The sequence below is a fragment of the Erithacus rubecula genome, assembly GCF_903797595.1.
Source record: "Erithacus rubecula genome assembly, chromosome: 3".
Lineage (NCBI taxonomy): Eukaryota > Metazoa > Chordata > Aves > Passeriformes > Muscicapidae > Erithacus > Erithacus rubecula.
This window is the reverse complement of record NC_136689.1, coordinates 96,513,952-96,527,932: the sequence shown is the minus strand read 5'-3', so window position 1 is coordinate 96,527,932 and position 13,981 is coordinate 96,513,952. Positions and strand designations below refer to the sequence as shown.

Genomic DNA, 13,981 nt, shown 5'->3' with positions numbered 1-13,981 from the left:
CTCTGCATACCTATGAAGATTTTAAAGTAATGTGAAGGTAAAATTAGGGCAGAAAATACTTTATTTTCATTGGTGCATCTCTGTATCATGGGCATTTTTGTGAGTTTTTGTATGTGGGGTTTTTTTTTGTGTTACAGGTGAAGCAGCAGATACTAGACGTGTGCAAATTCTCAACAATTCCACTAGAACATTGACATTTGAACTGTCATGGCCAGCTCATTGCCTTACTATAACCCCACAACATGGAGCTGTTGAACCAGAGTAAATAGATTTCCATAAATTCCTTTATGTGTGAAAGCGTGGTGAGGTTTTGGAGGATTTTTTTTATTTTTTAGTTTAAGTGTTAGCTTTTTTATTTTAGTTTAATTTTAATTTTGGTTGGTTTTAAGGAATTTACTTTAGTTTGCTTAGGCTGTACCCTGAAACTATTTTAGTTCCCGGGTATAGAATTTTTGTCAACTTACATGCAAATCTAGCTTTTTTTAGGACCTCATCCTTTTAAATTTGTGTATAATGGGAATGTTTTTCTGTCATGTGTATAATTACCTTGATGCCAGGAATTTTCTTTGCCTGGAAGTGCTATTATTATTGCGTAATATTCAAGGAGCTGAATGGCCAGTGAAGCTGAAGCTTTAGAAATCTCTCTTCATGGTAGTTTTTAGTTTAAAATTTTGCTGTGCATTTAAAAACAAAAAACACTTCCTCCCTTCCCACAACCAAGAAACAGCCCCAAAATAACTGTTCCTATAGAAGGCTTCTCTTCTGGGCACTTAATGTTTTCTTTAACAAATGTGCTGATATTCCTCACATCTTGATTTTGGGATTTTTTTTTTTTTTTTTTTTTATTTTTTTTTTTGAGAAAACTGTGTTTTGCCATTCAACCTTTGGCTTATCAGTATATGTAGGTATGAAAAAAAAAGCCGGTGTCAGTTTGCCCATGCCTTAATTAGGGTTTCTTTGGAAAAGTAGTCATAATATCACTGTATATGTATATGAGTCTTTTCACACATGGCAGCAAAGACTTCCACAATTTATGCTCACCTCTCCCTTCTACATTTCTGGTGTTTTTTTAAGGTTCAGTTCTGAACAGCTTTAAGATCCTGTTATTAAACTATTCTCATCTTACAAAAAAAAAAAGTCTCCCACCAAAAAATAGGTTTTACTTTCAGAACTGTATTTCAGTAGTTTGTTAACTTTGAAGATGTTTGCCCAAACATACTTTCTTTTCTCTTCCTGCCTCGCCAGTTGCATTTTAAGCACTTAATTTCATATTCATGTACATGTAAATTTCTGGGAAACTTTCATCAGTAGTGAGAACAAAATAGAGTTCCATGGAAGGGCTAGGATATCTGCCATTCATTGCAGATTCAATCAGTGCCAAGAAAAGTAGTCTCAAAAAGCAGTAACAATGAACGACTGTGAAAGTAAGGACATACTGAGTATCTCATACCCCAAATTCAGGATTGTCTGGATGATTTCTTAAAAAGAGGGTATTCAAGGCCTTCTGCAAGCAATTTTCTTGCAGTGTAGAATTTTAAAATGTGTTCCCTGGAAAAGAGTGGGCAGCATCCTCACATTTTGGGTCCAAGTAAGTAGTTTGGATCAAGAAGAGAGGTCTGCAAGTAGGAAGCAAACCCGTGGGAACAGCTGACTTAAGCACAGCAAGCTCCACTTGCCCAGTTTTCTATTTTTCATGACCATCTCCTCGCAGTGCCAAGGGCAGTCAACCTGTCAGAACAGGAGCCAGCCAGAATATTTTATACTCTGCACTGTGATGGCTGGAGCCTGCAGAATTCTTGAACTTAAGCCACAAAAAGAGGTGATCTGATTTCTCAGTGATGGTGGAAGAAGATCCTGGGATCATGGCCATTAAAGCTTAATATATCACATATCTAAATACCTTAAATTTGAAGATGCCCTGTAGAGTATCTTCACTTATCTGCTATCTTAAAAGTGCATCCTTTTCTGGGTGGGCTGGTGTCAACTGTTGTAGATACTGATTCTAGTGAGAGAATCATGCTACTTGATTTATTTATTTATTTTTAATTAATTAATGTTTTTTTAGGGGCAATACACTAATTCTGGTGAGTCCTAATCCATCACTTGCCACAAGGCCTGCATTAATTCCTTGGAGTGGCCTAATCTATATCCATTGTGATAATGGACTAAAGGTATGTGGTTTACTTAAGGCTTCAGATTGCAGCTTTTTATTTTACTTTGTCAGTGCAAATAAAATTGCTAAAACCTTTTAGATTTGAGTCAGCAGCTCTGTCAACTTCCATTATTCTTTTTAAAGTTCTCAGAGAACTTAAAGGAAAAGTATGATGGCATTTTGTAAACCAAGATTTTTAGTTCATTCATCTCTGAAGAAATGCTATAATGTGAACTACTAAATGAATTTCCAACAGAATTGCACCCATCAGTGCTTTATGCATAATTTTTGAAAATGCTGAATATAGATATCTAGATGTGCACACATAAAAGTAGTTGGTATCGTACTGTAAAATAAACTAAGTTAAGAGGTTATTGGATATTTCAGCATAGCTCCTTTTGAGGTCCCTTAAAGTAAAATTGACCTTCTGGATGACAGGTGTGTGATAAAGAATGTCTAGAACAGGTTCTGCCTCCTCATGGATTTTAATCCAAGGCATTTCCCTGATTAAATTGAGGCATAGAAATAAAATTGCTGGCTTCATAAATTTTTCTTTTTTCTGTGTAAGAGCAGAAGGACTCCTTCGTAATCTCTCTTAAAGAAAGAGACTTTTTTTCTTATTTTTACAGTCAGTGTGTGTTCTGCGTTATTTGTAACAATGCATGGAGAAAGAAATAGACATTGAAAGGATAAAAGTGTATGCACTTTCCTTTTACATGGAGGGAAGTGTGAGGTATGATATGGGATTGGAAACTGCCTTCAAAAAACTTAACCAAACAGGGAAGTTGTTGAGAAGGAAATGATGACTGCACATGGTTAACTGTTATGTTCTACAATATGAAAAAAGGATTTAAGTGTAGAGAATGTAGCAAAACTCATCAAATTGTAAGAAATCTGGTAGTTGATAATGCTTTTGTCATTTATTTGCTACCTCCCCAAATTAGCAAAAAGTATGCTAAGATTCTACTAGCATTAACTGAAACTTTTAAAATTGGAATTATGTAGCAGAAGTGAATGCAAGCTTTTCTGAATGAAGCAGCTCTGTTTCCATTATTGTAACAGAGAATATTGTAACAATTGTCAGTTAAACTAGTTGAAATTATTCTTCCTAGGTAGAAAACTATTATTCCTAGATAGCAAATTTTCAGTGAATGTTCCTTTTCTTCTAAATTAAACTTGTCCTAGAATCTTTAAACTTTTGAGGCTGGAAAAGACCTGCTGATTTAATGTATGAGAGCTTTCCTCTGTAAAGCTGAACATAAGCTCTTGCAGCTCATGGTAATAGAGCTAAATAGTTTGACTTGTTAATATATCAATATTCACTGTTTAAAACTTCTGCTTTTCTCCAAATTGTGCAAAAGCTTATTAAAGTGCTTATTCAAGAGGCTGTTGCACAGAGCATGTCTGGATCAGACTTTTCATGCAGAAGATATGATACAATTACTCCACAGTCTGAAAATCCTACTGTTGATGTGCCAAAGCCTCTCCCTGGGCTGTCTCTAACAGAAATGGAGATAAAGAACAAAAACATTATTTTTCCTAAAACAAGACCTGGTCAAAGCTCAGGTAAGAGGAATTAGTTGTTAATTATAACATCTGTAGTATCTTGTGTTCAGAGGCTATGATGAATGCAGCTACACTCTGCCTGGAAAAGAGAGTATTAAAAGGCTACTCTGTCTACTTGAAACACTTTTGGCTCAATGCACCTTTGCAGTAGATCCATTCTCATCTGCACTTATGCCCATAAGATATGTGACCAATCTGTCTGTCTTTAGCAGGGAAATAAATGCTCTTCCTAAATAGGAACAATAGGAATATCAGCTATAATGCTGCTGTCCTTGTCTTGGTACATAGTGATCAAGGAGGACAGTGTAGATAATGGAGTCTAAAATGCTTGGTCTGTACCTTTAATTCCAATAATATTTAAAATTCTAAAATTAACTCTATGGAACTCTTATTTTGCTCTCTAGATATGAGGTTTTTTGTAGTACTTACTTTTTTTAGGTAAAGAAGGTTTTTTTAATGATCCATGGACATAATTTTTTTCTAGCAGACTTCAGGACTTTCAAGGCTTAATTTATCAATTATATCTGGGGTGGTTTTTTTGCTAAAATTATGGAAGAATTCTAATATAATGCTTTTGGTGTTTTTAAATTTCCTATATAATGTATGTCTGAAGCTGAGCTTTTTAAAGTGCTATTTCAGACTGAGATGATCTTGTGCTATTACTTCTTGCCAAAATACATTAATTTATATGTATGCTGAGTAACAAAACAGATTTTTTGGTACAACTTTATTTGGTCCCAGACTGGAATACTCTCAATGTTTTGTCTCTGAAAGATCAAATAATGCCTTGGGAAGGATATCTTTCGAGTTTTTTTGGTCGAGTCTAAATTTCTTGTGTATAAACTTTTACAAATTTTATGACAGTGTGCTTTGTTTGAGTCTGCTCTTGAGACTTGTTATAATGAAAACTGTTTCCACTAAACTTGTGTTCATCTAGAAATATAGTTTCTGCTTTACTCTTTACACCATGGATACTTGAACAAGGATGTTTAGTATACTGGTCTGATATTTCTCTTTTAGAGAGTTACCTGGAGATGGAGAATAAAGGGAATGAAAATCTGAAGTGGATATTGTCATCTTTTGCACCACCCTATGTTAAAGTGAGTGAATGCTTGCGTTGGGAGTTTTGTGCAAATCTCTGGATTTTATTTTAACTTCCCTCTCCCTGCTGCCTCTCGAGAAAGAATATACATTTGAGTATGACCTCAGTTACAAAGGTTTTTTTTCCCCTCTGTCCATATCAGGGAAATGCTTTGCTCCTTTTTTTCATCCCTAATATGCTCCCTGACTGTGAATCAATCAGTGCTCTGTGGTACAGTTTCTGCTTCACTTACTGCTTTACAGAGTTTGCCTGTGCTCATACAGTATCATCATCCAGATTGCATTAAGTAATCAAGCATAAATATAAGATAGGTGTCTCATTTTGGCTCCAGAGTGCCAGACTTGTCTTGTTTCAAACTTGTGCTGCTGAAATTGCACTGTACATGGTATCAGTGCAGAAATTTGAGTTAGGTCAAAGATGTTTTAATTACAGTACCTTTACCTGTGCCTGCCTGTTGATATTTGTAAATGCTTCCCTATTTTTCTATAGTCTGAAATGCTGTGATGATTTTTGATTTTATGCAAGAATTATTATTATGGTCTATTTTTGTGAAACAATATTAAATGGTTATGTAGCACTCTTACCAGTACCCCTTGGGTTTGAGTATGTTATGTTCCAGCCAGTGCACCACCTCTAAACTGTAAGTCAGTAGTTGTGGTGACTGACCACAACTATTTAGTACTTCAAGTCTTTATTAATTTCCTTTTAGGAAGTCAATATACATTTTTCACTTAAAAGTAGCTTAATTGGGTGTGTTTTCCTCAGTCTCCTGCAAGGGGGGTGTATTGTGTGGTTTCGGGCTATTTTTTACCTTTCTCTTCTGAATATGCCTTACAAATTTATTTGCAGGATGTGGATAGAAGTGGTTCTGTTTATAGGGTTTCTTACTCCTCTTTTGGATTTTCCCATGTTTCTGGTACTCTCGAAGTTCATGGACAAGAGAAGGTAAATATTTATAAATATTTCAGGCATATATGTGTATATCAATTGTAAAATATGATCTTAAATGAGAAGTAAATTTGATTTGATGATGATAAAATGTTGCTCTTTCAGGATTGGGTTCTGGAGTGTATCAGGTAGTCTGTATCAGCTTAATTCAGAGCAGTTGATTCTAAGAATTCATGCGATTGAAATAGTTTGATTTCAAAGTGAAGGTATGTTTGTGTTACTGTTTAGGGGTTTTTAAGGACAAATTATTTTAGAACAGAAAATTATTTTAAATTATTTTGTTATTGCAAAATTTCAGTAAAATATTGTAAAATAATTATGGGTTGTTACAAAACTAGTGTATGCACCTGATTCCCTTCCTTGAAACATTCTTGCTATACTTGTTCAAGAAAAGTTGTCTGTTCCTAAAGTTGGTTTCATTTGACTTACAATTGTGTCTCCTGGCCAGTAGAGGGTTTCATAACCACAATTATAAAGCACATCCATGGATAGACTGAATGGGTTTGTAAAGGTCTTTCCTCCCTCATCTTCTCTTACAATGCTACTTGAGTTTTATCTTTTCATCTTCATTAACACCTGTCTTTTCATTGTTATGGCTAATTATGACAGTATTTCCATAGAGGTGCAATTTTTAATCCATTTACAAGAATAAAAAACTCATTCCCGTCCAGTTTCATAGTAATGTTGTAATATTGCAGGCCATTATTTGAATTTAAACAATTGTATTTTCATTAGCAATCCTAGTTCAGGCCTGTTTGAATAACATTTACATCATTGGCACGCTAGGCTGTGGGCTAGAGCTGATAAGGTACTGTGCTATCATTATTGACTATTTTTTTGCAGTGAATATGATGTTTGCTAATTAGATATAGTTTTAGTGATCTATTCTGATCTGCTGCTCTCTTTTTCTTCTCCCCTCAACCTGAGTTCTGAAAATAATGCAAGGGTATTCTTGAATTAACCTGATGCAGCACTATATGGAGATGAGCCTTTGTTACATAGGTGGCCTTTAAGGATGGTCAAATTCACAGCTTGCAAGTTGGTTTAAATTTCAGGCCTTCTAATAATTGTAGCTTACAGATTTGGAGCTGGAGGAGTTGAGCTGTTCACAACTTAGTTGCCAGATGAAGGAAGTTTTTTCCATGTGCACGTATTTCCCTTCCTCGTCCCCTTTCTCTCCATTTTACTAACAGAAGTAATTGTGCCAGCTCTTGGTGACTTTGCTTAAAGCAGATTATCTGAACTCAAATTTTGTTCAAAATTGCTTGCACAACATATTTCATCCCATTTTTTCCACTTGGGGGCAAAGGAGGACTAGCTGGTTGGATAATTTTCTGCAAGATCACCTGTGTGCCATGTGTGTTCTGTGGTGTGTAAATTTTGTGCTGGCTGAACCACAACTTTGTACAGGTAAAATTGTGAAGATGTGAAGACTCTGATGATTATTAGAGTTCTGCAAAATTTTTCTCTCTTATTTTTTTTCTGTAGGTTGCTGTAATCTTTTCACCTAGAGATAAAGGAGAGTACTCGCAGTTCTGGGACCTTGAGTATTACTCAGCTGAAAATCCGAGGAGGAAACACAGATTAAAAATTCAGCTTTCTGGAAATGTGAGTATATAAAAGCTATGAACACTGTCTTGAGTACAAATTTGTGATAACATCTTGTTCTTACTACACACTACTCTTGTATATACATTGGTATATTCTGGAAAAAAAACTCAACCCTGCTAGTATTTTTGCTGGGCTAGATTGCATTTTTTTTTTTCTTATGTGACAAAATGACCCTCTTCCTTATGTGATAATGCATTATCTTTTGCCATTTATGATATAAATCTTTATTTAGTTTTGAGAGAGTAGAAACAAATTTATATTCTAGGGGAATTGTTTTTGCAAAGATGTTTCTATAATTTTTATTTTGTTTTTTGTTTGTCAGCTTTAGTTTTGCAAAAAAAAAAAAAAGAAGTATCTGACCTTTGTTATAATACTTAACTCAGTGCAGTTTTGGAATTTTCAAATATCCATCTTGGAGATGGGTATTTGTGTCTCTAATAAAATCTGCTTCAGTATATATCAGAGTAACAATGTAAGTGGTGATAATTGTGAAATTTATACATGGTTTGAGCTCTCCTTTGCTCCCCTGTTGTTCCTCAGCTCAAACTTTATGGTAAGGCTTGGAAGAAATGGATTGGGAGTTGGAACTGGTTTTCTGTGCTCTCTCTCCTTACCTTGCTTCTTATCCCATCTATAGAAGAGGAATTTACATAGGACAGAGAAAGAATTAATTCTAATGATTAGTTAAATAAGCTGAATGTGAAGAGCTTTGTACATTCAATATGACATGATTGCTATATATGCTTTGCTGTCCTCTTTAGAAGGTTTGACTTGATTTTTCTAAGAAGTCCACACAAAGATTTTCTTTAGAGTACTAAGCATGGGTAAGAAGTAATAGGAACCTTACTAATCCTACTTGCAAAGGTACCTTACATTTGTTTTGTAGGTTCCTTGTTCTTTCCAAATTAATTGTCTTGAAAAAAGGTTTATGTTAAACTTCTGATTTTTGGCATGAGAGTGCTGTATAATGTTTGGTTTTAGAGGGTTTTTATTAAGCTTTCATCAAATTGTTTGGTCATAATTTCCCTGAAAATGACAAAAAACATCTAAATAATTTCTTTTTAAAACTGGTTGAAATGTGGAGATTAATTCTTTAACAGAATTCCAGAGTTTTAAATACTTCTTTTCTTAAAACATGACTAATTGTCAGAATTGTGTAAATCTTTGAGCGGCATAGCATGATATTAATGTTTTTGAACTATTGTGTCAGATTTATTTGTTCTTGGGTTTTTTTCAAAGCTGTTAACAATTAGATATTTATAGCATCTCTGCACATGGGGAAAAAAGTTTTTAGAAAATACTTGAAATGCATGCCACGATCATTTTCACAAAGGTTTGAAAAGGAAGTACTGTATTTATCAACTAGGTAGGGAACTGTGCATCTGTTCAGAAGAGGGATCAACACGGAATAATTAGCGTGTTGCAGCTTTTAGTTGAGAAGACAAGTGATCTGTTCTCTTCTTGGCATTAAGAGTTTAGGTAGTGTTAGTAAAACTTTGAAAAGGAAATCTGTTGGTTTTGCTGAGGCAGGGGGCTACAGCTGTGGTTAATGTGACTTTTGATAGAATGAAGTGGGAAGAGCCACTCATTCAGAGTGACTGCGTGGTGTTTATTTATAGAACCACTTCAGAAGAAATAAAAAATTTGGAAGAGCTCAGGAAGGAACTAAAAGAGCAACATTAAGTTAGGAAAATCAGTGGCACATACCACTTTAATCTGTTTCCTAACAAATTAATTAACTGTAATTTTGATTATGCTCTACATATGTTTGCAGTCCTCACCATTGGAAGCTATAGTCAGGAGTTCAGATCATTATGTCTCCAAAACCAGTCCGAGAGACAAAGGAAGGAGGGATTCTCTCAGTGCTCTGCTGCCCCAGCCTCTTGGTGCTAGTCATTCAAGCTTAGTTTTTTTCTTTTCCTGAGAAATATTTGTTCCTGCTGCTGGGGACTGCTACAGGGGGCTCTTCAAAGATCATTGAGTTGAGAATGAGTGTTGTGCACAAGAGTCTTGAAATGATATTTGGGTCTAACTGTTGGTCCCTTCTAGGCGAAATAGCAAGCACCTGCCATAGGGCTGAGGCAGGATCCAAGTCCTGACTGCTTCTTTAGCACGTAGAAAGTTAAGGACTTTGTAAAGAACCCTTGCTATTTTTTGAAGATACTACAAATGTTGAATGCTTGCCATTTCTTAATTTACATGGCTTTTATACTTTGAAAATTTAAGTAATGTACATAAGTAACATTAAATACATTTAAAAATATCAGCAGCACAAAGCTGCATCATTGTTGTGTATCTCAGAAGTGAGAGGAGTGAAAACCTCTTTAAACTCTGTGAGCAAAATAATTCAGATTTTCAAGCTTTCCCAATTTCTGTGTTCTGAGGTGTCTTTGGAACTGCAGCACTCAATTGTAACCGTTTGGAGTGTTAATATACTGCTCTCATTTGAAACAGCACAAGTCAGTACAGGCTGTGGTAAAGCAAGCAGAATTTCAAGATGCCATTATAAAGAACTTGTGATCATTTTCAATAATGTACCTTATTCTCATGCAGTTAACTTGCCTTTTGATAAATTGGAATTTGAATGATAAGAGGCATGACGCCCATTGTTTTTCAGTATATGGAAAAATAAAAGCTCTTGAAACAAGACACATGCAAATCCCTTCTTGTCTTTATTGGGTTCTGCTGGGGTTCATGGGTTCATTTTTCAGTTTGCAACTGAAAAATACATTATTTAAAGTTAACATTTTTTTAATGGCTGCTGCTATTTCTGACAGACTGATTAGCAGCTCTTTCAATAGAAGAAATGAATGTCTAAAAGACAAGTTTGTCATAGCAGCTCTATTGAAGATGAATCTATTTTTTTCATCTTCCCTGCGTCAGGGAATCAACTGCTTGTCTAAAACGTCAGCACCATTTCAAAAATTGACATAATGTTGTACAACCATAAGTGTAGGAGGTTCTTTTGGTTCTTTAACTTTGTTTAAGATGTTGTGACCCAAGGGGACTCCAAAGAATACCTGGCAAGATTCATTAAGCAATGCAGAATTTGAAGTTGGTTATTTGTCCAATTATTCCTATTGGGTGCTCTGGTCTCCTTGTGTTAGAATACCCTAAATGAGGGTCTTGGTGATGATAAATACTTTGGCCTAATTTCTGAATGCAGAAAATACCATAGAGTACTTTATCTGATTCTGCCTCTCTGGAGAGGCCTTTCTTTGAGAAGAATATGTTGTTCACAGTACAAAATTATTACAAAGCTTTTTCTGTTTAGAGAATTCAGATTATAATGTTGATTTATGTCTTCCTTCTTTCTGAGCAGTTGTTTGGCCAACTTGGTTGTTCTTGAGGCATATGGGCATAATATCTGCAGAGGAAGTGAGGAATATTTTGGCTTTTAGTAAAATCTTTGTTGCTTGCAGCTTTTTTGAGATTCCACCTGTGCTGCTAGTTTGTTGTGAGCTGTCTTGTAATAAATAAGTATTTCTAAAGCACAGAAGCCTGTTGATGTAGTCTTCCTAAATATTTGCTTCCATCTCAATGATCCAGACTCTTATGCTCCTGAAAGATTATTCTTTAAATAAAACATCTTGGATTGGGTAAGGGGAATGACTTACATTCCTGAATGCTTAAGTACTTTTGGACTTGAAGTTTACAGTCTTCTCTGGTTTCGCCAACAGTGTACTAAAGAAGAAAAAGAAACACCTGTTGTGAGATCTTTTCCAAGGGCCCTTACAAAAACTGAGCTTCCAGTTTCACCAGAAAGGAAAGCTTGCACTGAAGGACAACCAAAAAGAATAAGGTATGTAGGGACAAAAACCTGACAATAGTGTGTGTGCAGCTGTGTAAAGGGTGTGGGAGTGAAACCCAATGCCACAACCAAAACCGTTTTTACTGTCTGTGTGGTGGAACAGGCTTCACAGAGAGTCTGTGCAGTCTCTGTGCCCAAAGGTTTTTGAAATTTAACTGGGCAGCTTGCTCTGACCTCACATCTGATCCTGACTGGAGCAAGAGGTTGAACTAGAGACCATCTGAGTATCTTCTGACCTGAATGATCCTATGCTCCTGTGTTAGAGTAAGCAGCTGTATAAAATAGACTTGCCAAAACCTCTTAGTGTCTTTGTATTGTTTGATCTTCCATACTTTTCATTTGAGTTTCTAAGTTGTCTAACTATGATATGCTGTGGTAAATGACCTGGTATTGGCATTAGAATTTTGTATACCTTTTTGTGTATTTGCCTTTTGGACACCCCAATTGACTATAAAGTCAATTATGAGAAAACCACAGTACTGCATGTCTTAACCTTGCTGTTCAGTCTCTAAGCTAATTGTCAATTCTTTTACTATAGGATGATGTCAATATGGCAGGAGAGTAAAATGTTTGGTTAAACCTGCAATCTTGGATAAGACTCTAGGTATCTGGTAAAGCATATGGGGGAAAAGTTCAGACTGTGAAAGTGCGTATAAGTAAATTCCTGTATATTTGTGCCACATCAATACTTTTGTTATTCTTTCTGGCTAAAATATCTTGCCTATAAAACTAGGTGAGAGAGTTGATGTTTTCTGGATTTTTCCATTTTTCCCGATTTATTCTCAGAAAACATACCTTTTACTTCAAGTATGCAATCATTATACACAGATCATAAATGTTATTATCTTAAATTTCTTTTTCAAATCAGACAAAAAGAGGCCATTAAAGGAGTATATGCCCCAGAAGATGTCTATGTTTTCCCTCTAACCAGAGCTGGGGAAACATCCACATTAAAGGTCCACTTGCGGAATAACTCCCGTATGACACACATGGTAAGTTTGACAGACTTCATCTTAAATAGATACTTGTAAGTCCTTTCATTGCTCAGCTGCAGTTTTATTCTCTTTTACTCTTGACAAAGATTGAAGAGTACATGATTTAGTTTGCTAGCTCCAAAAGTCAATATTTGAAGAATTTCAATGTGCAATTTTTCTGTTTTGTCTGACTGAATAACTGAGTGTATTTTTAATATATTAATAGGAAAGTATAGTAGATCATAGTTTGCATATGTTTATTATTCTAATTTACTGATTTTAATGTTGAACTTCATTAAAATACTGAAATAATATTTTTCCCTTACTGTTCACAAATGTGGACATTTTTATTTTTAAATCCTGGGTCTGTGTAAAGCTGTGTTTGTAAGTGACCTGATTTATCTTATGCATGTCATAAATTGAATATGATGGGCTTAAATATAGTGCACTTTCAAGCATTTTGTATTAAATTACAGCTGAAATTTGTAAATCCCAGAGAGCCTTTCTACATCAAGCACTTGAAATACTTGCTAAGGTGAGTAATGCATATGCTAACATTTTCTCCTAACAAAAAAAATAACCAAGTAGTCCAGTAAGATAAATATCTTCTGTATATGTGCAGGGCTAAAATGTACATATAAATATTCTGGATGCTTTTGTTTATAGTAACCAGTTTGGGGGGATGCAAGGTTTTTTTTGGTTGGGTTTCTTTTTTTCTTTTTTTTTTTCCTAAACTGTACTCTCTAATCTCTGTTCGAAGCAGAATGAGCCCACACAGTTATTTCTGCATCTGCCAATTTCTCCCCTGCAAATTGTTTCTAACAGTGCTACTGCTTTTAATGTGAAGCCTAATGCTTCATGTAACCATTTGGCATGCTGTGCACAATCAAGTCATTCCTTCCATTTATACTTTCTGCACAACAGACCAAGCAAATTGCCTTCATCATGCTTCTAATTTGACAAACCTGCAGAGCTGCATCATAGATTCTCTGCAAACCCAAGATTTGAGCAGCCACTGGAATTATCTGGTCATACTACCTATTTCAGCCTTTTACCTGCATAAAATAAATTTTTAATCTAGTGATAGCAGTCCCTGAAAATAAACCCAGTCATCTGTGGAGTTCGTTACAACAAGTATGTGACAGTAGTATTAGTCATCTCTTCAAGAAGTACAGCTCACATGCTCATCTGCAATAGTGGGATTGTCAGGAAGCAGAAATGCAACCATTTCATTAGAAGTGGTACAGCATGCATTCTCAGTGTTTAAACAGGTTCCTATTTTAAACACAGGAAAGCTAAGGGTATATAGAGCAGAAATTGTGAGGAAATTGTAAATGGAGTTAGATATTCTTTGTCCTAATCTGCTCCGCATTTATCACAAAGACTGGGCTTTGTGTAGTGGTGTTAGCCAGAGGTATTCAAGGTATTCTTAAAGCCACTTTTCAGTGCCAAGTGTTGTAGCTCCTCTTAGGCTTGTGTTAGTGCTTCAACTGAAATGCCATCTTATTACTAAATATTTCATATGAGATGGCACAGAAGGGTGTTTTTTAATGGGGGTAGTGACCAGGATAAGATCTGTCCAAATAAAGACAACTAGCTAGATCTGTCTGAGGCTGTAGAGCAGCAAAGGACAGGATTACTTGATTTAGTCATCCCTGACAAAAAAATAATTAACTTCATTGGAAGATGCTTTGATATTTCAAAAATATTTTTGAGAAATGCTGTAAAAACTATTTGGTACATTTTCTGCAAGAGATTATCAACTCCTACTGCATTTATCTATAGTAAACTTAACAAGTTTAAAAGTCAGTCTATGA

The 13,981-nt window shown here is 35.3% G+C and overlaps 1 protein-coding gene across 2 annotated transcripts in view; it reads left to right on the top strand.

The window, feature by feature from the left end:
- CEP192 (centrosomal protein 192) overlaps window positions 1-13,981 on the top strand; it is a 54,460-nt gene that overhangs the window by 38,038 nt on the left and 2,441 nt on the right. For both annotated transcript variants that reach the window (XM_079300538.1, XM_079300539.1), the window contains exons 35-43: window positions 138-261; window positions 2,066-2,171; window positions 3,514-3,718; window positions 4,739-4,818; window positions 5,670-5,765; window positions 7,257-7,376; window positions 11,060-11,181; window positions 12,059-12,182; window positions 12,641-12,699. In XM_079300538.1, the coding sequence (XP_079156664.1) occupies window positions 138-261; window positions 2,066-2,171; window positions 3,514-3,718; window positions 4,739-4,818; window positions 5,670-5,765; window positions 7,257-7,376; window positions 11,060-11,181; window positions 12,059-12,182; window positions 12,641-12,699 (1,036 nt within the window). The remainder of the gene's footprint in view (window positions 1-137; window positions 262-2,065; window positions 2,172-3,513; window positions 3,719-4,738; window positions 4,819-5,669; window positions 5,766-7,256; window positions 7,377-11,059; window positions 11,182-12,058; window positions 12,183-12,640; window positions 12,700-13,981) is intronic.